Source organism: Pteronotus mesoamericanus, unplaced genomic scaffold, assembly GCF_021234165.1.
Source record: "Pteronotus mesoamericanus isolate MK-2021 breed Mesoamerican mustached bat unplaced genomic scaffold, CSHL_Meso_final scaffold_705, whole genome shotgun sequence".
In the NCBI taxonomy this organism is placed as follows: Eukaryota; Metazoa; Chordata; class Mammalia; order Chiroptera; family Mormoopidae; genus Pteronotus; species Pteronotus mesoamericanus.
This window is the reverse complement of record NW_026555326.1, coordinates 5,315,372-5,338,436: the sequence shown is the minus strand read 5'-3', so window position 1 is coordinate 5,338,436 and position 23,065 is coordinate 5,315,372. Positions and strand designations below refer to the sequence as shown.

General features: G+C 52.4%; 1 protein-coding gene across 4 annotated transcripts; it reads right to left on the bottom strand.

The window, feature by feature from the left end:
- Window positions 1–484: 484 nt before the first annotated feature.
- SLC41A1 (solute carrier family 41 member 1) lies at window positions 485–22,977 on the bottom strand. Of its 4 annotated transcripts, none has more exons than XM_054563343.1 (11): window positions 22,916–22,977; window positions 19,411–20,440; window positions 12,003–12,110; window positions 10,830–10,901; window positions 10,051–10,195; window positions 9,734–9,901; window positions 8,986–9,133; window positions 8,034–8,113; window positions 6,974–7,108; window positions 6,076–6,224; window positions 485–3,078 (listed from the first exon to the last, which is right to left on the bottom strand). In XM_054563343.1, the coding sequence occupies exons 2-11, from the start codon at window positions 19,783–19,785 to the stop codon at window positions 2,893–2,895; spliced, it is 1,566 nt and encodes a 521-aa protein (XP_054419318.1). In that variant the 5' UTR covers window positions 19,786–20,440; window positions 22,916–22,977; the 3' UTR covers window positions 485–2,892. The 4 variants fall into 4 exon arrangements, with proteins under 4 accessions (XP_054419318.1, XP_054419316.1, XP_054419319.1 ...); XM_054563341.1 differs by lacking the exon at window positions 22,916–22,977 and adding an exon at window positions 22,082–22,501; XM_054563344.1 differs by lacking the exon at window positions 22,916–22,977 and adding an exon at window positions 22,082–22,501 and having other exon boundaries at window positions 9,755–9,901.
- Between the last annotated feature and the right edge of the window lie 88 nt (window positions 22,978–23,065).

Genomic DNA, 23,065 nt, shown 5'->3' with positions numbered 1-23,065 from the left:
AGAGAGGGTAAATTACTTGCCCCAGGTCCCACAAACACAAGCAGAACAGCTTTGAACTTGGGCCTGACTCCAAACCCTTTGCAGTCAACCATAAATTTCTAAGGGCTTACAGGGTTGAGCACAGTGAAGGCATATAGTAAATATTAAACAAAAAACAGCCATTATTGTTTTGACCCAACCAGATTGGAAGCCTCTGCAGGAAATCCTAACCCCTTGGCACAATACCCAACAGAGGCTGAGTCAGTGAGCGGCGAAGGCTTGGTTTCTGGAATAGGCCCCAGAGCACCACTGATTGTTTCTCAGTAAATGACTGATGTGTGTTTTCTATCACACCCCTCTGTATTTAAGTGGTTTCATTTCTTGTCACACTTGGGCCCCTTGCCAAGTCTGAGCGAGAAGGAGGTGGGACTACAGAGGGCCCCAAACAGCTGAAGCTTTATGATGAGACATACAGGAACGACCAACCACCTAAATAAACATCCTCTTTATTTACCAAATATAATTTATCAGTTATGTTGACATTTGTCAATTCAGTTATAGTAACTATAAATAATTCTCTTAAGACACAGTTCTGTAACTTTTTAAGGATACAAGAGTAAACCAATGTCGCTCCTTGTAGCCAGGCCAAAAGTACATGCAGTTTGTGCAGTCAGGGGAAAAGAAATGAAATCTTTCATGAAAGTCAACTCCATTTTCTTGCATCTCGCCCCACAGTCCTCCTTTACTCACACATTCAAGGCTGGGGGCATGCCTATCTTCCTGCCTTTTTTGGCAAAGGAAGTTGCTCTGAAGTCTTCCAAGGCAGCCGGGCCAAACTCCAGAGACAAGGAAAGGGTGTGACTGGGGCAGGAGGGACTGGGGACCACAGGGCACAGCTTCAGGGGCAGAGGAGTTGGTTTTGATGCCTGTACAAGAAGAGTCTATGTGCAAATGTGTTTGCAGGTGGGAAACAAGATACAAAGCCTGAGGAGCAGAAACAAGCCCAGGCTGGTGTGAATGAACTCTGTTGGACACAATTCCAACCAGATAACCTCTACAATTCCTTCCAATTCTAAGGTTCTAGACTCCAGTAGATGGCCTGGGTGGAAATGGAGGGAGAGAAAAGACAGAATCTGGAGGTATAGGGCAAGTTCCTGGGATGAGGCATGGTGTTGGTAAGAGACAAGGTCATTTCTTGGCCTTCCCCTGGAGGTGGGTCCTTAGGGGACAGAGGGGAAGGCTCTGGAAAGGCTGTAGAGAGGCTAGAAAAAAAATCCTGCACCCAAACACCCAGATTTGTACATGTGTGAGTGTGGACAGATTTCCCATCTGTTCAGAGTTAACACATGGGCAGGAAACAGAGACTCCAGTGTTCTCCCAGCCTTGTGCTAGGCAGAGAAGAGTAGAGGCAGCTAGTTGATGTCTAGTCTACTAGTTCTGATGTCTAGTCTATTAGTTCTGAATCCATTTTTAGGTGGCTGGTGAGGAGAGGTAAGGGTGGGGAAGGTGAGGAAGAGAGAGACAAACGCTGGCTGAGCCCCGGGGCTGGGAGCTCCAGCTGCAGTCAGCGTTGTACAGAAGTGGCATCTAGGAGGGAGATCCAGAGGCAGAACTGGGCTCGGCGATACAGACGCAAATGCAGCAAGGCAACTTTTTCTGCCAGATTTGAAGGAGCATGTGGCCTTTATCTGGGGAATGAGGCGAGGCTGGAGCTGTAGTTCCCTTACCACTGGCTAGTCAGTGCCTGGTACGGTACCTAACACATAGGCACTCAATAAACACTGCTCAAAGAATGTTTCAGACCATGCCCGCAGAAGTCCTCCTCTTGGAAGGGCTGTGAACCTGCTGAATGAGTAAATGAATGAATGGTGACTATGGGCAGAAGTTAAGGGGGAGGACAAGTGACCTCCATGACACGACAGAATGCATGATTTTAGGAAGTGACAGACTAAGGTGACCACATGACTGTGTATTCTCAGGAGAAACAGCAGCAATGAGACAGCCCTGGTTGCCCTCAACCTCCCAACCATTCTCCACATAGCCATTCCTGTCCCTAATCTTGGAACCCAATCTGGCAAGCTCTGGGCAAGCGAAGTGCTTAGAGACAATTAGAGATGCAGGTGAACAGAGATAAAAAGTTGGTCTTCTGGGCCCAGAGGGGAAATAATAAATCTTGGCAAACTGTGGGTGAATATGGGTCAACCAAAAAACGAGGCCATGGCTCCTTTCTTCCTGAATGTGACAATCAATTACAAAAAGATCACTGGGTGGGGTCAGAGGTGCTCACCAGGCAACTGGGGAAAGGGCAGGTGCACAATTTGAAGAGTCAGTCCACCTCACCCTTTCTGGGAGCAGAAAGGCCTTGGTCCAGAGGGCAGAGAAGAGAGTTAGGGTTATGTGGAGCTAAGAGCAGCTGTCTCCTGTCTAGTGCCTTAAAGTTGGTCCATTTCTAGAAGAAGTGTATGTGTGTGGGGAGGTGGGGGTACTGAAATTTATCCCTCTGTTTAACACCCCCCCAAAAAAAAGAATGAAAGGAAACAAAAACACCAGAGCCCACTCACAAAGGGTTTCTCATTAGGGCCAGGACTATGTTTGTTAAAGCACATCCCCAGATTCCAGACAGAAAGCCCTGCCCCAATCCACCTCACCTGGAGGCACCCACCGTGAAATTGCACTTGGTGATTGTCTCAAAATCTACTTGTACTGCTTGTCTCAGTCCATCTGTCCTGCCTGAATTCTCGCTATACAAACTTGGCTCAATGTATAAAAATTCCCATTGAAAATAATGAGAATTTGGTATCAAAGTGAAGTCTTAGAAAGAGGTGGGAGTGTGGAGTGGGGTAGGGGAAGGGGAACAGAAGAGAAAATTCAAAAAGAAAGTGCAGAGGGTGTGGAGAAGGTTGAGTGACCAGGCTAGTCCCCGACATCCGTGTCTCGGTCCCCAATGAGCCAGAGGACGTGGAAGCTGAGTGCTAGGAGCCCTGTGCCAAGCAGGTCCCCCAGAGCTGTCAAGTACGGGATGGAGAAGTTGTCTGGGTCCAGGCCCCGGCCCCACATCCAGTGCACCATCCAGTCCGCGATGTACAGGAGAATCAGCACCTGGAGAGACAGAAGGGTTCACCTGAGCCACCCCTCTCTCCAGGGGGAGCCAGAGGCCATGCCATCGGACTCATTCATGGCGTCACAAGGCTTGGCTCTCCACAGTCCTTATGCTGGGACAGCTCATCTTTCCAAATGGTGACTTCTCTGTGCTCCTCCACCCCACAATCTCCACCATCCCCGCCTTAAACAGAATGACACACGTAAGGTAGCTCTTTAGCAAGGAAGAAGCTGTACTGCCCGGGGTCACCCACTTCAGCATTACATTCTGCTCCCAAAGTTACCAAATGAGGGGTTTCTGGACCAAAATCCTACTTGCTGCGGGAATTCAGCCCTCTTGCCTCTAATTCTAGGTCATCCTATTCTCGGGTCACTCCAATTCCTGCCGTGTTGGCCTCTCCAGGAGCCCGGCAGGGGCCTGGGGCTGGAGTTGGCTTTTCACAGAGGGACTTCTCCTAGGAGCGGAGTGGAATAAGGACAGTGTTTGAGGCCACTGCCGGCACAGTCGTCTGAGTAACAGCTGATTAACCCAAGTTGGCTTCCTCCTGACCCTTTCCATTCTGCTGTTGTGAGCTCAAAGAATCCAAGTGTGTTTTAATGTTAGTCCTAGTAAAACTGAATCACAAACAAGTCTGCTAAATTCAAAGTAGACAGTGCATAGCAATTTAAAAGACATTTTCGATTATCTACTGCTTTGATTTATCTGTGCCCTTGCTTTCCCTCCATTACTACAGACAACTCAGAAAGATGTAGATTAAAACCTTGCCAGTGGGCCCAGGACCAGCAGCATTAATAGCAGCTGGGAGCTTGTCAGAATGAGAGGCTGGGCCACCCTCCCTCCTACCTTCTCTCATCTTCTATATCAGAATCTGCATTTTAACAAGATTCACACGCACTTTTAAGTTGGAAATGCACTTGATCTAGATGCTATGCTTCAGGGGGCAGGCCCACGTCTTCTGTATGCTCAGCACCATCCCTGACGTGTGGGCTCCCTAAATGGCTGCATTTGCGTGAGAATTAAATGGTCGCTAGCGGTAAAGCTCCCAGCACAGTCATTTGGGAGGTCTGCTCTTGACTGCACTTTGCAAATGCTGTGGTATGTAAATCCTGCTCTAAGGAGCTCAGATGCAGGAACTTGGAGGATAAAGAAGCTAGAATTGATACTTATTTTTAGGCAAACTTGGTTGTTCTCCTGACTTCTTTCCAGGGAGCAAAAGGTTACAGTTCTAGCGCCCTTCACATTTGTCCTCTGCTCTGCACACAGCCATCCCCCTCAATAACTTCACACGCTCTTCAGCGGCTTCAGAAGAGCCCCAAATAAACAACGTGGCAGGAAGAGTTCAGGACACCCCCAGGAAAAGAAAGGCAGGAGCTGTCCCTACACTTAACCTCCCGAGCAGGCCCTGGAACACATGACTGAGAGAGGGCAGCAAAGGATCAGGGAGAACTTTCACGTGGAATAAGCGCCAGGCTCTGGCTTGCCACAGGCCTAAAGAGAGCAGAGATGAGAGTGTCCCGCAGGGTGCTTGTCACGGATAACGGAGCTAAGGCTTATCCTCTCCAACGCAGACCAAGGGCTAACCTCTAGCCACAGACTCTCCTCTTTCCCACCAAGTGCACTTGCAAGAGAATGTGGTGACTTGGGTAACTGCTTCAAGGAAACAGCATATGGTTGAGTGGTTGATTCTCAGCCCTGTTCTTGCCAAAATGTCCCAACACACAACTTTTCTCAAGGTGGCAGTGAGGGGCTGGAGGGATAAGTGACTGCCAAAGACAGGGGGGCTGTTAAATAAATTAAGGTACATTTGTATAACAGAATAGAATGCAGCCATAAATAATCAGGGTGCTCTTCTCTTTACATATCGATGTGGAATGATCTCTAAGATGAACTGTTATGTGAAAAAACAGAGCTATCTTTGTGTAAAAAAAGGAGGAAGATAAGAAAAGTATATATGTTTGCTTGTATAGATATGAAAGAGCTTGGAGGGTAGATAAGAAATGGATACACGGATGGCCTACGAGGAAGAGAACTGGATGGCTGGGGAGGGGCAGAAAAGCAGCCCTTTCACGGAGGCCTCACTGTGGACCTGTAGAAAAATTTTGAACTGTAATATGACTGTTAGTACTGATTCAAAAAACAAATCTATCTATAGAAATTTAAAATGGAAGAACGAAGGTGAGTGTGGCTATTAAGGGGTAGCACGAGGGAGCCGTGTGCTGGTGGAATAGTTCTGTGTCTTGACTATGGTGGTGGTTACATGAATCTACAGGTAATGTAACTGCACAGAATTAAACACACACACACACACACACACACACACGAGTGCATGTGCAACTGCTGCAATCTCAATAAGCCCTATGGATTGTATCAGTGTTGACTTTCTGCTTCTGACACTGCACTGTCGTTATGTAAGAGGGCACCACTGGGGGAAACAGGTGAACAGTACAAGGGACCTCTCTTTATTATTTTCCATTTCCCTGTGAATATATAATTATTTCAAAATAAAATGTTGAAAAATGTAGTAATACAACAAAGGAGAGAGTGTCACGGTATTACAGAATGGCAGGGCTGAACAGGATCCTACAGGTTATCTAATATTGTGGTTTTGACACTTTTCTAAGGTGTGAAACCCTTTATTCATATGAAATCTCCTGAGGAAGCCCAGCATGCAAAACAGAGCCAAATGGAGCTCTGTGGTCCAAACCCACCTGCTCAGCACCCTACAACCACCTGCCTGAAAGTCACCACCTCTGGGTTATTCCTCTGTTTATAATTGTATCGCTGGGCCCAGAGATAATTCTACTACTGGGGCAAAAGTCACACTGCATGTTAGTGACTCTGCTGGAACTACGGCCTGTTCTCGCGAGCCCCTGTCCAGTGTCTGCCTGTCATCCAGTCCCAGAGAGAGGCGCAGAGGGTCTGATGGGCCACGCTGGGGCCTCCCCTCCCATCCCTGCAGAGCAGCCCTGCCTCCCCGGCGCCCCCGCCAGTCCTACCTGGAGCAGTGCAGCTGTCATGTAGAAGACGATGAAGATGAGCGTGAGCGTGGTGTGCCCGGCCTGCATGCAGCTGATGGTATAGAGGAACACCAGGTGTCCTGGGACCACGAGAAGGAAGAGGACTCGGGCCGAGCGAGAATTCACATCTGGGACCACGGAAGAGAACAGGGTGAGGAGGAAACCTGTCCCCAGAAAGCCTTTCAGAGTCAGGAGATACCATGCTACACTACAGGGCGACGGACAGCTTACAGCCTCTACCTCCTCAGCCCATGGGCCCCGGCCCCAGGGCATCTCAGCAAAGGAGAGCCTTCCTGCCTGCGACCTGCCTTCCACACCAGCTGGTGAGGTCCAGGAGAGAAAATGTGTATCCGGGCCTAGCTGTATCTTTCTTTTTTTTAACCGGTAACCCTACAAATATTTATCTATTTTTATTGCATTTTTTTCCCATTACCATTTATCTCCCTTATACCCATCACCTCTCCCCCTGCAATCACCATGCTGTTGTCCATGGCCAGGAGTCCCTTCTCTTTTTTGCTCAATCCCTCTACCCCCTAATGCCCGCCCCCCCGCAGCTGGAATCTGCTCTCTATACATGAGTCTGTCTCTATTTTGCTTGTTAGTTCAGTCTGCTCATTAGATTCTGCATATGAGTGAGATCATATGGTATTTGTCTTTCTCTGACTGGCTTATTTCACGTAGCATAATGTTCTACAGGTTCATTCATGCTGTCAGAAAGGGTAAAATTTCTTTTTTTATGGCCCAGTAGTATTCCACTGTGTAAATGTACCATAGTTGTTTTACCCCCCCAAGCTGTTTCTTAAGTGAAGTTTACTGACTGTTGACCCCCTCCCTTCAGGGCTGGAATGGACTTAGGGGGCTGGGACTCCGCCATTACCAGGACTGAAGAAGGTTGTACAAGGACTGGGGCAGCGGCGAGGGGCTTGCTCCGAGTTCTCCCCCGGCATTCCATTCATGTGGAGGAAGGTGGAGATGCGGCTGGCCTGCACTGCCACCAGATTGCCCCCAACACCTGTAGAGAGACAAACGACCCCAGACACGGGGGCGGGGGGCAGGATGAGTCAGAAGGGCATGACCACGCCCTAAGAGAAGAGCGAGGCATTAAAAAGAAAGACAAAGATTATCCGCCATACCCCCCCCCCCCCCCCCCCGGAAGGTACTCCTCCAGGCTGCTCCCATCCTTCCCGCTATGGAGATGGGGCAGTCAGGACACAGGCAGATCTGTAGGCTCGGGGCACCTGACTTCTCCAGCAGTGCAGTGTGTGCACCTGCTGTCACACATCGCCCAGGGGACGAGGCCCTGCCTTGCCCCAGCCCCTTTCCAAAGCTCTGAGCCGACTCGTGAACCCAGTGCTCTTGTGCCAGTTCCAGTAACCAATGCCAAGTATCAGGTTTAAGCTCTATGCTCTGTACTCTGGTGCCCTGCCCAGGAACGATGTTTGCTGTTGTTGCCATCCCACCCCCAACCTATTCCTGTTCTGAGCCCTGTGAGGCCGACTTCTACAGACTGTACCCCTCCAAAGCCCCACCCCCACTGCTTCTAGCTGGGTTTGTTCAAAAGGAGGCATCAGCAGGCGATCAGAGAGGGTGGGAGGAAACAGAGAGGTCAGGTATTTCTTCCCTGGTCCCTTTCCACTTTGTGGTGGTGGCTTACTCCTGTTGGGGGCAGAGAAGGGCTCTCTCTGGGCTTCCATAACACTGTTTTCTCCCCTTGACGCTTGAGGACTAGGGCTTCCTATTGTTGCTAATCCCTGGGTGCCTTAACATCTCTTGTTGGTCCTTCTACCCTGCTCCCACTTCTGGGAGCAGACCCTTCATTAAAGTCTTGAACTAACTGAGCTGGGTTCCCTCGCCTGCTAGAATGCTGACCAATACAAAGCCCCCCAAATCCTCTTTTCCCCTCTCCTTTCCCCTGGCATCCGAGGCCAAGACCTCACCGTTAATCACGGGTGTGAAGACAGCCATCCCTGCAAAGTTGGGGTCTGACACAGTCTTGTCCAAGATGAGGCCTCCCACACTACATAGACACAAAGACAAAATGACACAAAAGCCGTTAAAGGGTTCTGTTCCAGGTCCTGGGATGAGAGGGACTGGCCCACCTGGCCTTGGGCAGGAAGAGACACAAGGTGGCTCCTAGGAGTCCCTTGTCTTCCAGGCCTTGGTTCTTCTGCCAGAACCAGCTGCTGCTCGTAACATGCAACTGTCACAATGCTCCCCGAGCAAGCTGGGGGGGGTCCATTTCCCAAGCTGGCTAGAGGCACCGCCCACAGGGTGACCTGCTTGCAAGGACCTGGGCTGTTCTGCCTGCTCAGTATTTATTTCTCCTTCTGGTAACAGTGCTGAGCTCTTCCTCAGGGAAGAGCCTCTCTCAGACTCAGTTGCTGTGGTTCACATAACCTTACTCCAATGATGACTAGGCCCCAAACTCATCCAATCAAAGCATCACATCCCCACGGCCATAGTGATTGGCTCAGGGATAGTCATGTGACTGAAGGAGAGCCAATGAAATTCTGTAAGGGGACTTTGTGAAATTGTTGGAAGGTTCTCTCTTACTACTGAAATTAGTAAAACTAGGAAAGTGTAAACCTGGAACTGCAGGCCAGCACGAGGAAAGCAGAGCTGGGAGATGGCGAATACTGGGGCCCTGATGGTAAAATTTCTGCTCCCGAATCCAGTTGTGCCTTTTTAGTTCCCTAAGTCAGTGCATCCTGATTATCCATGAAACCCATTTCAGATGGTTTCTGTCACTTGCAATAGAAGGACACGTGACTGATAACACTATCGAAGGCATTTCTAGGGTCTGCGCCACGCTCCCTATCTTCAGGGCTTAAAAGGGAGTCTTTGGCAAGATGGAGAGGGTCGGGGTATGTACCCAAGGCTGGATCCTACCTGCTGATGGCCATGGCAATGATGACAGGCTCCCAGCCTGAGTACAGCACCTCCCTTGTGGATGGGCTCCGTCGAGCCAGCACCACCCAGACGGGCAGCAGGGCCACGAAGAAGGCACATACCAGGGGGTAGATGTACTGCCAGTTACCTAACAAGCAGAGATCAGAGTGGGGTGAGTCCCACGGCTCCCTCCTCCCGGCCTCCCCTAAGCTGAGCCTGCCAATATCCTAACAGATCAACAGCACTGCCACACTAAGTGCCTACAAATATGTTGCCTCATTTGATGCTCACTGTAAGCCCAGGAGGGAGGTGGGGCTTACAGTGAAGACTTTTCCCTTTTGTAGAGAAGACCAAGGTTGAAAGCTCCTCCAGCACTGGCCTAATAAGGGGCAGAGACCAGATTCTAGGTTTCCTTTTTTGATCCCCAGAAATCACGATCTCCCCTCCCCTTCTTTATTTTGCAAGCCAATTCCAGCCTTCAGTTACTTTCCTCTACCCCTTCCACCTTACCCCTCCAAGGGAAGCAAGAATCCACAGGACCCAGTAGGAACATACATATCTCTCCAATATATTCCCCCTACCCTTGCGGCAGGCATGAATTTGAGTAGGCACTTAGCCTCATCTCTCTAAGCGGGGGAGTTACTACAACTGTGTTCCAACCACATAAAAAACGAATAAGAAATGCTTACACATTTGCAGACACATAACTATCTCTCCCAACCCCACCCGGGAGTCCGCCAGATCACACCTTCCGTAGCCTCAGCCTCACCCAGCTCTAGGTAGAGTCCCCAGCTGATGCCTGAGAGCAGCGCCAAGGTAATGAGGTCACCCAGGCTGGCAGCAATGGGAGTGGCCACATTGTCTGGGTTGATTCCAATCTTTCGAGAGCCAATGATGACCCCAATCATGATCATACCTGGGGGAGAAGGGGAGAAGGGGAGAGGTCAGGATGGGTGAGAAGAAATAAATGGGTGGCAACAAAAAGAGAGACTGGAGGTACCAGGACCAGCTGACGCTTCTAGGGCAGCCCTCCCTATGCCCTTGCCCCTCCCCTCTCTTCCTTACCCAGTACGAGGGAGGCAATGAAGGCCGTGGCCACGCTGCTGGCACAGAGCAGGAAGGCATGCGGGATGCTGAAGTGGCCGTCAGGGATCCAGCCAAAGACGACGGCTGCAATGGATGCCAGGAAGCCCACCACTGTGGCCTGTACCTAAGGAGGGGAGTGGCGACTTGGAGGGCCCTGGGAGCAGCGAGCTTCTGAGCTGAGGCCCCCGAGCACTTGACAAGACCTTTTCCTGGCCTTCAGCAGCCCCAGGAGACAGGCTTGGCAGGACTGTCCAGTCCTCCCAAGCTGGAATGATGTCTGTTTATTTAGTTTCACACCAGACACTAGTACTGAGCAGCGTACCCTGCAGGAGCCCAGGACATGTTACTGGCTGAATGAGTGAGTGTTCCTCTGGGGACTAGGGTGAGGTTCAGGGGCGCCTCAGACTTCAGTCCAGAGACAAGGCCTGGGCCTGGAGGGGAAAGACTCCAGTGCAGCACCTGGGTGGCCTCAGGGGACAAGGGTGGTCGAGTGCGCTTCAGCACTCCAGTCTTCTCCTGAGTCTGACTGCGGGACATGAGCCCCCTGCAGCACGGGGAGCCAAGAACTGACACTGAGATACTGGAGTCTCTTGGCTGTTTTCCTGGGAGACCTGGTTGCCTCCTAAAGCTGCTTTGGGAGAAGCCGGCTCAGCAGTATGCCTGAGCTTCACTCAGGAGCCACCCCGCTGGGGCTGACCTAAGACCTTCGGATTTCTGTCAAGGGTGCTCAGCCCAACCTCCGGTTCCTGCTCTCTCACCTGGATGAGGGCCATGTTCCCAGTGATCATCCGCCAGAGTTCCTTGGGCGTGTCCATGTGCCCGATGTTGGCCTGGGAGAGGGAGGAGAGGGGACTGGAACTCCAGGCTGGAAAAGGCCTGTAGCTCAGTCCATTAGAACTGCACCTAGATCAGGAGGCAGCGCATGTGGCCTCAGACTCTGGGACTAGAAGGTGACCCCCACACAGTGGAGCAGGATTGCGGGGTAGAGTGAGAGGGAAGGAGCTCCTCGAGCTCCTGCAGCTGGGTGGGGGCGGCAACGGGGCTCCCCAGGCAGCCTCCTCCTTTTTCCTCGTCTCAGGAGAGCCACTGAGCAGTGCCAGATTCCATTCTCTGTCCTGCTCATCAGGGCAGCCCATCCCTGCACGGGTTACAATGACCCGATGGATCCCCAACCCGAAGCCAGTTTGCTGTCCTAGGCGAGGAAAGATTAGGTGCTGGTGGAGAGCTGCAGCCTCAGGAGTGTTTGGGAAGGAGTGAGGTGGCATGGGAAAAGGCCAGGAGTGGGGCAGGTTGGGGCAGGCAAGGCTGGCTGCCGCTTCCACTGCCTTCTCCAGACCTGTGGCCACGTAGGGACTTCCCTGCCACCTGGTTCCCTCAGCCTCCTGAGTTTTATTGTCTCCTGCCTCCCACCCCCGCGCTCTGCATCTGGTTCAGCCTCTGAACTATCATGGCCGATCTAAGCAGTTGTGGGAGGTAAGAGTGATGAGCACCCCTCCTCGTCCGTTCCTTTAAAGCCATAGGGGAAAGGGAATGGGGTGGGAGGGGGGCTGGGAAGGCCTGGCTCTGCTCCGGCCCAGCTGCAGAGTAGGGCTGGAGATCAGAGGAGGCCCCCATCTGTGCAGGTGGAGGGACCAGCATGATGCTCGCCTGTCAAAACTGCACAAATAGTCACGAGGCAGGTTGCAAAACAGGGGGTGGGGCAAGAGTCCAGCAACGGCTGGGACATCCAGAAACAGAGCCTGGGAACCACTCGGGGCAGGGAGCCTCTGCCAGGAGCAGGACACCCAGCCCGGGATCTCCCTACACCTGCCCACCCCTGCCCCACCCTCCAGGCGTGGGCCGTTGAGAAAGGCCAGTCATGATCTCCTCGCCTGGCGCTGTGCTGCCCGGAGTCCTCGGCATACCCTAGGCCTCCCCGCCTGGACACTCACTGCAGTGGACAGCCTCGATGCCAGGGTCATTTCCAGGTTCCCCTTGAGCCCCAGCAGTGCAGGCACCAGGATGAAGACCTCTGTCACCTTCTGGAACACTTCCCAATGCTGCAAGGTGAAAACAGATCTCAGGAATTTCAGTGCCCCAAAGCGCTGGCTTCGAGGTTGAACGGATAGTCTGGGATCAGGGGCTTGAGGAGGAAATGGAGTCAGCAGGGAGTAAGCACACCAGCCACTTTTCCTCCAAGAACCCTGGAACCAAACCAAGCCCACGGTGCTCCAAACAACACGGCCCCCACTTCCTGCCATGCAGAACCGGGGCGATGTAGTGGGTCTCTCCTGGTCAGCAGTCCCTAGCCTGGCTCCACTTGCTCAGCCCGCTATTTGGGGCCAGGGGAGAGAGGATGACGAGGACCCACACAGCTGCGTCACCCCAGGTGGCTTACAACCCCAAATTCTTTCGAGATTCTCCCTCAAATCGTAATCCCCAACCCCTTTGCCTTTAGTCCATTTTCGCTGTGGCCTCCGCCTTGGGTAGTGTTGTCTCAGCTGTTGCGAGCTGGGCTCCACAGGGCCAAGGAGATTAGAGTTTGTTTGGTTTCTATCTCTAAGGGCTTTGGGCCTGAGCCATGGCAATTTTCCTTCCAAACAGGGTTCTGAATTATTAGGACTGTAGCCCCCAAACCTCAAAATGCTCATCTGCAAGAGGCTTTTTACTCCTCTGCACTCCCTCACCCCACACACCTTCCCCAATCTCTGATCTAGGAGAGGCAAGTGTGCCCCTGCAGAGAGAGAGCGCTGGGCCAGGAGACATGGGTCCCAGCCTGCGACTGTCAGGCCTGGCTCTCCCAGCAGCTGCGCCAGCTCACATCTGTTAGGTAGACTCTGCCAGGCTAAGTGCTCTACATGCCCTTTCCATCTCACCCTATCAACACCCCCGTGAGGTAGGGGCTTTGAGTAATCCCACTTTATTAATGAGGAAACCGAGGTCCAGAGAGCACTACGCTCATTAGTGCAAAGAGGAAAAAAGTAGGAGCAAGGATTGGTTATTTGAAAGCTACTTTAGTTGTAACTGAAACCGAAGACTTGTAGAAAAGGCTGGAATTGTGTCTCCCTCCCTGGCCTTGGCAGCAATGTGGGTTCCTTTATTTGTTTTAAGAATGGAAAGCCTTCAGGTTTGGAGAGGGAGGAGGGGCCAGGCGACCAGGCAGAAGTACGTAGGTTGAGGCGAAGAGCTGAAATGTGCTGGGCTGACAGCCTTAGGTCTCCCACAAGACACGGGGCAGGGGTGAGGGGGGCCTCCCGCTGTCTCTCCTACATCCTCCCCACAGAGACGAGGGGGGGGGCGGCGGGGGGGGGTGCTTAGACAAGCTCAAGGACCTCAAGCTCCTGACTATAAAATATACAATTAAGGGGCAGATCAAGTGGTTTCTAAAGGCAATTCCAACACTGACACTCTATAGTTAAGGATAAGCAAGGTTGCAAACCAAACCTCCGGTGATATACCCTTCATACTGATTAGGATAGGTACTATTAAAAAAACACTCAGCAAAATAACGAGTGTTAGCAAGGATGTGGAGAAATTAGAACCCTTATGCACTGTTAGTAGAAATGTAAAATGGTGCCATCACTACGGACTACAATATGGCGGTTCTTCAAAAAATTTAAAATACAACCAAAAAATTTAAAATAGAGCCTACCACATGATCCAGTAATCTCACTGCTGGGAACATGTCCAAAAGGGTTAAAAGCAGGTTCTCAAAGAGTCACCTGTACACCCATGCTCACTGCAGCATAATTCACAATAGCCAAAAAGTGGAAGCAACCCACGTGTCCATTGATGGATAAATAGATAAACAAAATGTTGTATATACATATGATAGAATGTTATTTGGCCTTAAAAAGGAAGGATATCCTGTCACATGCTACAACACGGATGAACCTTGAGGACATTGTGCTAAATAAAATAAACCAGACACAAAAAGACAAATACTGTATGATTCCACTTATATGAGGTATCTAAAGAAGTCACATTCACAACAAATGAAAGTAGAATGGTGATGCCAGTGGATGGGGGTAGGGAGAAAAGGGAAGTTAGTGTTTAATGGGCACAGAGCTTTAGTTCTGCAAGACGGAACTGTTCTGGAGAGGGATGGTGGTGATGGTAGCATAACAGCGTGAATGTACTTAACACCGCTGACTTACACATTTAAAAATTGTTCAAATGATATACTTTAGGCTATGTTTTTTTGGTTTGTTTGTTTTTTTACCACAATTAACAAAAGATGATCAAGAATATCAGAGGGGACTAGGCCAGACTAGGACTAGAGACCAGAGGAGGCTGGACACTGGGGGTTGGTGTCCAGGCTCCCCTGGATAAGGCAGGGACCTCTCTTTACTCCTCGGGGGTGGGGGCGGGGGTGGGATGTGTGCGTGCGTGCGTGCGTGTGTGTGTGTGTGTGTGAGAGAGAGAGAGAGAGAGAGAGATATGGGCCCTGCCCCGGGGAAGGGTTCATCTCCTTAGGGCTACAGCTCTTGCCTGGACTCCGGATCTGGCCCCCGACAGGTGGAAGGCCTAGGACTCTTCTGAGGGAAGCCCCTCTCTCCCAGTAAGAGTTGCTGAGCTTCCAGGCACCCACAGGAAGAGCCAGACCCTTCCAAAGGCTGGAAGGGTTTGCATCCCTTCTCACCCCAGGGCCCCAGAGAGAAGGCAGCCCCAGCGAGCCCCATGTGCCCGGGAGCAACCCGGGGCTGTTACTCGTGGATGCTGGTGCATGCCGCTGGGGCTCCTGTTCCCTGCAGGCCTGGCCTTGCTCTGCTCGGCCTCCTCCTTCCTCACCTAAACTGGACAAGCAGCTTCAGAGAGGGAAGAATTCCCCTCTGCTCCCCTCCCCTTCGGAGGGTGGCCTCCTGTGGGCTTTCAAAGCTCCGTTCTGAGCCTCATAGCCCCTCCTCACTGCAAACCATCTGCCCCTCCCAGCTCCCTGGCTGCCAACTCTGCAAAAAGCTTAGTTCTCCAGGTAGGTATACATAATACATATGTACTGGCTGAGGGAAAGAGCCAGAAAGGAATACTCCAAGTGTATGTAAGTAATAGTTCCTGGACTGTTTCTAAGGAATATTGTTTGTCTTTATAATTATTTAAGAAAAACTATGTATGAAGCTCAGCTAACCCCCTCTGGCAGCCACTATAAGCACATCCCAAATCCCCCCTCCTTTTAATTACACAAGGATCTGGAAGGTGTGGGGTTTTAGTAGCACTAAGATGAGAGACAGACAGGCAAGGAGAGCAAGCAAGTTCTCCCAGTGCACACAGAATACAGCCTGGAACCTCACACAACCCGAGTCCAGCCCAGCAAAGCCAAGTTGGCACTTGGGTCAGAGCAGCCAATTCCTACACACATTCTTTCTTTACCCACAAAACCCTCTCAAAGATGCAGCTCGGGGCATGTGCGCACACACAGAGCTCTTGGGAGGGATGCTGGCGATGTGGAAGCAGCCCGGAAGCAGGGTGGCCCTGAGGTCGGGAGTCCGTAGTCTGTGACAGGGCAGACAGCGTGTCCTTCCTGCTCTGGCCTAGGTCAGGCCCATCCCGTCCCTCCTGACTGGGACTGCCTGCCGCTGAAGTCGGACCTGCCAGCCTTGCCAGCCAACCCTTCGCCCACACCTTCCTTTTCTGCTGGTGATGAACAAGAGGGGGGCTCCAGGAAGCAGGGCCCCACTGAGGGGGTGGTGCTGAGGGGAGGCATCTACACATTTCACTGCTTCTTGGACATGCAGCTCCTTTCCCAGTTCTTCCTTACGGGGGTGGGGGCTCCCTGGTCCCTGATATTCTGGGGGTAAGGGATGAGACTGCCTACCCCACACTCAGAAATAATCCCAATTCAGAGCAGTCATCTCAGTGGCCCTGCCAGTACCTCCTCTTTTCCTTCCGTCCCTTCCCAACTCCGGCCTCATACATAGACCCCTGTCTGCCTTGGAGCGTTCTGTCCCGAACTTCTTCCCCTTCAGGAGGGGAGCAACAGGGAAGAAAGGAAGTCACAGCCAGGAAGAGTTGGAGTCAAGACATGAAGCCTGAAATCCGCAGAGATAAGCTCTAAGCACAGGCTGTGGGAAAACTTGGGAAGTGAGCCTGGAGCTGACCTTCCAGACAGGATTAGAGCAAGCCCAGTCTTCACCTGTCTGAGCCACACTCCCCCCAGCGCCCCCCACCCTGCAGGCAGCCTCTGGCTGTCCAAGGAAAAGGGCCTCAGGACAATGCCAGGATATAGAGAGCCGTACAAAGCATGAGAAAAGGGTGGTCAAGTGAGACGGAACCTGGGTGTCCCGCGCAGGAATGCCCACGGACACGGAAGCGGGCCAGGCAGGAGAGAATGCCTCTTTCCCGATCCATTTGCCCAAGCCCACGCCTGCCATCTACTTTCCTCTTTGTAGGTGCTCCCACATGCATAGCAGGTAGAAAAGCCAGAGAAGGAGGTGCTTAGGGGAGGGGGTCTACTTCTCTTGAGACCCTCAGCAAATGAACAGTGAGTTAAAATATAGACTTAGGAGCCCCACCTGTCCTAACACAGCTGGGCATTCCAGTGAAGGTGCACATACCACCTGCTGCCACAGCCATCCCTCAAAAGGCTGACAGAAAAGGGTCCTGCAGCAGCCAGGATCATATTCCACCCCTTTCAGTTCCAACATGGAGCCCAGTCCTGCCTTCCCTCCCAAATGCTGCAGGAACTTTCAGCCACGGTGCGGAAACTGGAGTAGGCCGCAGTCCCTTTAGCCTTTTCCTACTTTTGGTCAGTAGACCAGCCCCTTATCTCACAGCAGAGCTGCCTGTACACAGTGAGTGGAGAGGAGGGCAGATAAGAGGAGACAGAAATGGGCTTCCAGGAAGAGCCTGGGTCTTCTGCAGTAGCAGGAAAAGGCTGGGGGCCCCGGGGCCAAGGAGACATCTGCACCAACACGGACTTCTGCTCAGCTGCCTTGAAACACTGGGGACACTCTACAGCCACGTCCTCCAGACGGCCCCAGTCTCTTAAGCACTCTCTACCCACTGCAGGTCATCTTAGCTCTGAAAGGGGAATGCAGGTGGGAGTCCTTATCTTCCTGCTCTTCCTGAATCTGAGATTTGTCAGTTGCCCCTTCCGCTCCCCTGGGTAACACCAAGACTCTCCCTTTGGTCCTATGTCCTGTTCTTTTTACACCCACTCCCTTCCGTGATAACCCTGCAGCTCTCTGCAGGGCCCACTCCGGCCCAGCTGTGGCAGGGAGGCTGGGGGAGGGGGACAAAGACAATCCAACCATTGTCATCCATACCAACTGGACCTAATTCTGCAGTGAGCTTAGAAGCCACACCAAGGACAAATGCTGGCCTTCTGTGGGTATGTTGGGCGGGCTCCAAAGGTTCCCTTACCTACGTCTTTCAAAGTCTCAGGCACGTGAGGGTGGGGTGGGGGTGGGGCAAGATGTCAGAAGCCTTTTCCAGCTCTAGAATTCTCAGAGTGCATGGGATGGGAAGGCCCTCTAAGAACTTTTGTTCTTGCTCACTGTAGAATATAACTCCAGTTGTTCCAGAGTGCAGTCCGCCCTGTTCAGGGGAAGACAAGGAGAGCAGACTCCTCCCAGGATCTTCAACCAACTGGCGAATCATGGCCATGGTGAAGGCCACTGAGGTTCATGGTGCAGGCTCTGAATCAGACAACCAGGGACAAGCTACCCGATTGCTCCAAGCCACAGGCTCCCTATTTACAAAATGGAGATGATTATGGCACCTACAGAGGAGCCTGGCATATGCTCCTCATACCAGTATTATCCTGAAAATGAAACCACCCTCGCCCAGTCCACCACTGGACCCTGGTTCTATACCCCTTTGTAGATACCAAACTAGAACTCAAAGACTCTAAAAATGAGAACCTAGGCACAGGAAAGGGATGGAGGAGGTGTGGAAACTGCTGCCTAAGTTTCCTTTCTCCTCCTCCCAGTGCCCCCGACTCACTGCCCTAGGAGGAGAGGCAGCCCCTGGGTGAGAGGAATCCAAAGCTGGCCTTCCCCGCTCCAAGCCGGCTTCCTCACCTGGATGAGGAACAGTCCTCAAGGGAACAGGGTAGGGGTGAGAGAAGGCAGTACAAGGCCCTTTGGGATGACAGAAGCAACCTCCTCATTAGCAATCGAAGGTGCAGGGTTTTCCTAAAGGGCTCAAGTCGAAAAAGGAACCACCTAGAACCAACTACCCTCAGTTCCCTGGGACTTAAGCATGGCGAGACCCACCCACAGGACTCCACGTCACCACTTGCATCGTTTGCAGGGTTGGATTGGCACAGTGGAGGGGAGGCCAAGCTCCACATCCTCCAGAGAGCCTACGGTCGGGGACACGCCAAGGAGTCCTAAAGGGCGAGCACGAGATCTCCCTTGGCCGAACTGTTTCTCTGAGTACCTAGGACAGAGCCCAGCACTCAGCCCAGCATTCAATAGCTGTTAATGATTAACTGAGTTAGATGCAGTATCTTCAGAAAGCTCTCTGTGCCTTACTGTGCTTCAAAAACTGTTGCCTAGAAAGAAGACTTTAACTATCTCTTGGACCTGGAGGTTTTGGGTAAATCCTAACCCACAATATACTAACATGCTATATCTCTGGCTCTTATTTTCCAGCACTGCCAGGTCTTATCCTTAATTCTACCCAGTAGCCTCGAAAAGAGCACTCTTTGCCCAAGGCAGGTTCACAAAGACAGGTATGTAACAAAGACGCCAGTTCTGTCCAGGCCCGGTTACATTTTGTCCCCATCTATGTCACATAATTAGCACTTCTAGGTCTTATCATGCCCCCCGCCCCCCGCTGCAATCATGCATCAGAGGGCATGTGTCCACCTCCATTCCCCAAAGGAGACTATGCCAAGGTTACAAGCAGATTAGCAACAGAAAATGCCTTTAAGAACCTTCTCTCTTAATCTGAGACCCTCTTGGCAGCCAGCCAAATTCCTGCCCAGCAGGGGGATGGAGAGGAGACTTGAAACTGAGCTTTCTACTATGGGTATCCTTGAAACCTCAAGTGAAGGAAAAAGAGGAGGCCCATCTAAGTGTCTCCTACTGGGCTGGCCTTAGCAGGAACGCCTGGAGGAATGGCAGGCAACAGCCCCACTCCATCTCTCCTCTTTCAAGCCTGAGCCCTGAAACACATTCTGCTTCTGTTAAGCAGTACTGCCCTGACCACTTCTCCAGGGCTACTGGGCCTCCTCAAGACTTCTGTAGTAAATAACCAAACTAAAAAGAAACTGAGGACATGATCCAAAGGGAAACAGTATTCTAGAAAGCAGCCACTGCTTCTGATGGAGGTGGAGAGAAAGCTCTAGGAATCAGTCTGCCAGGAGGAAAGGTGGCCCCCAGGCTCATAGTCAAAACTGTCCGACCCTGGTCCTACCTGAACGATGTCCAGCACCATGCCCGCAGCCACAGTCCCAAAGCCTGCCAGGAGGAAGGGAAACAGCACTTGCAGTCCGATGGAGAAGGAGGTCTCCTTGAGCGGGGAGGGTGGTGCGGGGCCACGGTCTGTGCTGACGTCGTCACTTTCATTGCTCTGGCTCCCGTTCTCCAGCAGGGCATCCTCCTCCCGGACCCCCTTGGCGTTGGCTCGAGACTCAATGGCCACCACCTCTACCCCAGCCCCATCAGGCCCCAGGAACTCAGAGGTTCCAGCCAAGGGCTCTCGCCCGGGGCCATCTGAAGAGCAGGGTGAAGCAGCAGGGCCAGTCCCGTTCAGCTGGTGGATGTCCTTTGGCTCCGACTTAGAGGACATGACGGGAAGGGAAGATGGAAAGGGGAAAAATTTTCTCTTTCTCTCTTTTTTCTTTCTCTCTCCCTCTCTAACTCGGGAAAGAACTTAGTCTTGGGGTGAACCCAGGCTTGGGTGCCGCGGGACCTCTTCCCACGGCTCTCCGCTCCTACCAGCCACTGCAAAAACTGATCCACCAACAGGCAGCCCCATCAAGTACTGAAGCCGCAAGCCGGAGGGAACCAGAAACTCTTCACCAGACCCAGCAGCCAGCCACTAGGGGTGCAGATGCCTGACTCCTGTCGCCCAGCACTGGGCTGAGGGATAATTAATCTGACCTCTTATCTTCTTTGGTTCTCAGCAGCAGGCTTCTCAGAGCAGGGACATCCAGAGTGGAAGAGCTCAGCCAAGTGTGGGTACCCTCTGAGGGGGCCCTTCTTTCATGAAAAGTAGCTTGAGTTCAAATCTTTCAGAAGGCAGCCTAGGCCTGGAGCTGCGGCTTCCTCCCACACCTCTGGCTGGGATCCTTAAGTTTCTCACAGCTTCTCGGGCTGTGCTGATCCCAGAGCAGCGTCTGTTGTCTTTCACCTTTCTTCCAGAGATTTCCTTCCTTCCTGGGAAGACCTTGAAGCTCCCCAAATCCCTGGTCCTTCAAGTCACGAGAACCTGTGTGGAATACCTTATGTGGGAAGAAGACAAGAAAAAGAAAAAGAGAGTGTTACTATATAGCAAAGGACAGCTCATACTGGGAGACACAAAAGTGGGCACAAGCCAGGCATTAAGACTTTGTTCTTTTCACTAAAGTCACCCGTCCCTGCACTGCAACATCTAGAGGCCCAGCAGGCATTATCCCTGCCCTCCTTAAAATCGGCAACGCACTGCCCCACAGGGATCACCACAGGGGTGAGCAGCCTGGGACGGGGAAGATGCTGTGAAGGAGACCTTGCACTTTCTTTTCAGTAACCGGGGCTGGGCAGGGATGTCCTGGGGATATCCTTTCTTAAATGTCCATTAAGAACCCAGGATAATTTAGATGTGGTCTCCCAGTGAAGTCAGTCACAAATTCAGTCACAGACTCCTTGCCACACAGCCATACCACTGTAAGACGTGATTGTTTATAGTCACAAGACAGCCACACAGGGCAATTACACAGGGAGAATTTGACCATTGAGTGAAGGTCCCCAGACCCACAAGTGCCCTAGCCCCTGAGGGGGAAAAAAAAAAAAAAAGGAGGAGTCCCAGGGTAAAAATAGGAGGACTGCCAAACCAAGGCCAAGAGCCAGAGGCCTACCCACTCCTGCCCTTGAGAGTCAACAGTGTTACAAAAAGCTCAGACGTTGACTTGGATCCAGGCCGCTGTCTCTACTTCTCTCCCCCTGCTCTGGGCCCTGTGAGCTTGTCAGATAGGAAAAGGGAGTTACCTCACTTTGAAGAGAAAGAGGTAAAACTACTGGTTATTATGCACACATTTTCAGTTCCCTAGGTTCTCCTGTTCCCCAGGTTACTGAGAGTTGGACATGGTGGCATTCTTAAAAAACAAAAGCACCAACTTAAAAAAAAAATAAAGGAAAGAAAAACAAAGCAACATAAGCCAAAATGCACTTGGGAGCAAGAGCATGTCTCTTTAGCTGTAAAAATCCCACTTTTTTTTTTTTGCCTAAAGGAATCCCAAGGCCTGATCCCATTCTATTCCATTTCACCGGAATAACTCTTACAAAATAACAAATAATAATTTTAAAGAGAACTCCCTGAGGTAAGATGAATAGGTCCTTAAGTATTCCAAACACACACCATTAGTCACCTCCAGTTTGGGAAAGGGTGGGTCCAACTCCAGTAACTGGCCCATGGACTCTAGTCACCAGGACTCCCTTTTCCAGTCTCCTTTAACCTAGTCCTGAGGTTCTTTCAAAGGCACTCACTAGAAATCCAGGAGGAAGCCTCTGAGCAGGAGGGAGTCCGCTGCTCCTGCGCCAGGAAAGTTTCTGAGTCTCTGAAAACTTGACCCTCCCTCTTCCTCCTGTCTTCCACGCAGGCCACCTAACCTGAACAGGGACTGGCAAGAAGCAAAGGCAGTCCCTTACTCCGCTTCTTCCAGTAACGAGGCTTCGGACAGGCCTAAGGCCGTGGGATGAAAGAAGCAAAACGGGACCAGGATGCCTTCAGGAGTGGACACCAGGACCCGTTTTACTATCCTCAAACCCACGGTGGGGAAGAAGTAAATGGGTGTCCTCCCTCGCCTCTCCCAGATTCAGACTCAGCAAATGCGCTGCGCGCCAGGACTCCCGCCCTCCGCCCCCCTTCCCCACCCAACCCGACTGACCTGCCCCTCACTTAGGAGGAAGGGGGGCGCCTGGCGAGTGGCAGCAGGGGCCCGTGGTCTCGGGGGGTGCAGGGTTCCCCCTCTTCTCATCACTCCTCTTCCTCCGCAGTCCTCCTCGGCCCTCGGCGTGCCCCCCGCCCCCACACCCCCAGCCAAGGCAAGCGTCCAGCCACGACCCCGGCTCGCTACATTTCGCCTCTGCGTTACAGCGAGGCCCCTGCTCGGCTCCCACAAGGAGAAGGAGGCCGGGAGGGCTGGATACACCACCTCGGCCCGGGCTGGGGCACCAGGGAGCGTGGGGCCAAGCTCACTCGCCCCCAATCGCTTTTGGCTCGCGGACTTGGGCCCGACTGGTTGGCTGCTAGTGGCAAACGAGATCTGGGGCAGAGTGGGTGGCACCCCCTCTCCATCAAAAATAGGTTCCGGATGGACAGCAGCAGCAACCAATCGGGGATGAAGGGGGCGGTCCCTGCCTCGCCCGGCCCCTTTCCTTGCTTTGTGCCGGGAGGCGGGGCGTCAGGGAAACCCGGTGCGCGGGGTGACGGGAACTGGGATCGCGTGGTCCCACAGCGCTGGGACCTCGCGGCACTCGTGCGAGTCCCGGCACCCCTCGACTGGCTGTTCAGCGGTCTTCGGGCTGTGCCATCTCCCTCAGGCCCACCCACCACACCCGGAACCTCCCTCGCCTGGTGAAGGCGTGTGAGCCCGTGCGCGACCGCTCTGGCATCTGGAGTGTTTCCTTGAGGCTTGGGCCTTCGGGAAAACAGGGATACTCTCCAGTGGCGCTCCTGGGCTCCCTCCCTGCCCTCTGTACTCGTAAAGAACCGTCCCTACCTTGTTCTTGGTCACGGCTCTTCTCTGGCTGCCTCGTCACTTTGTGCTTCCGCCACATCTCGCGTTCTAAGCAGATGGCTCAGCCCGGACGGAACCGGCCTTAAAAAGGCCGGGCCTTGAAAGGGGTGGGGATGGGCAGACGGGAGGAAA

Coding starts and splice junctions, on each gene's coding strand:
- SLC41A1 (XM_054563343.1), bottom strand. CDS start 19,785: ATGTCCTCTAAGTCGGAGCCAAAGGACATCCACCAGCTGAACGGGACT. Junction 7,109..8,033: donor CTTCACACCCGTGATTAACG/GTGAGGTCTTGG, acceptor GTCTCTCTACAG/GTGTTGGGGGCAATCTGGTG. Junction 3,079..6,075: donor TGACAGCTGCACTGCTCCAG/GTAGGACTGGCG, acceptor CTGTCTCTCCAG/GTGCTGATTCTCCTGTACAT.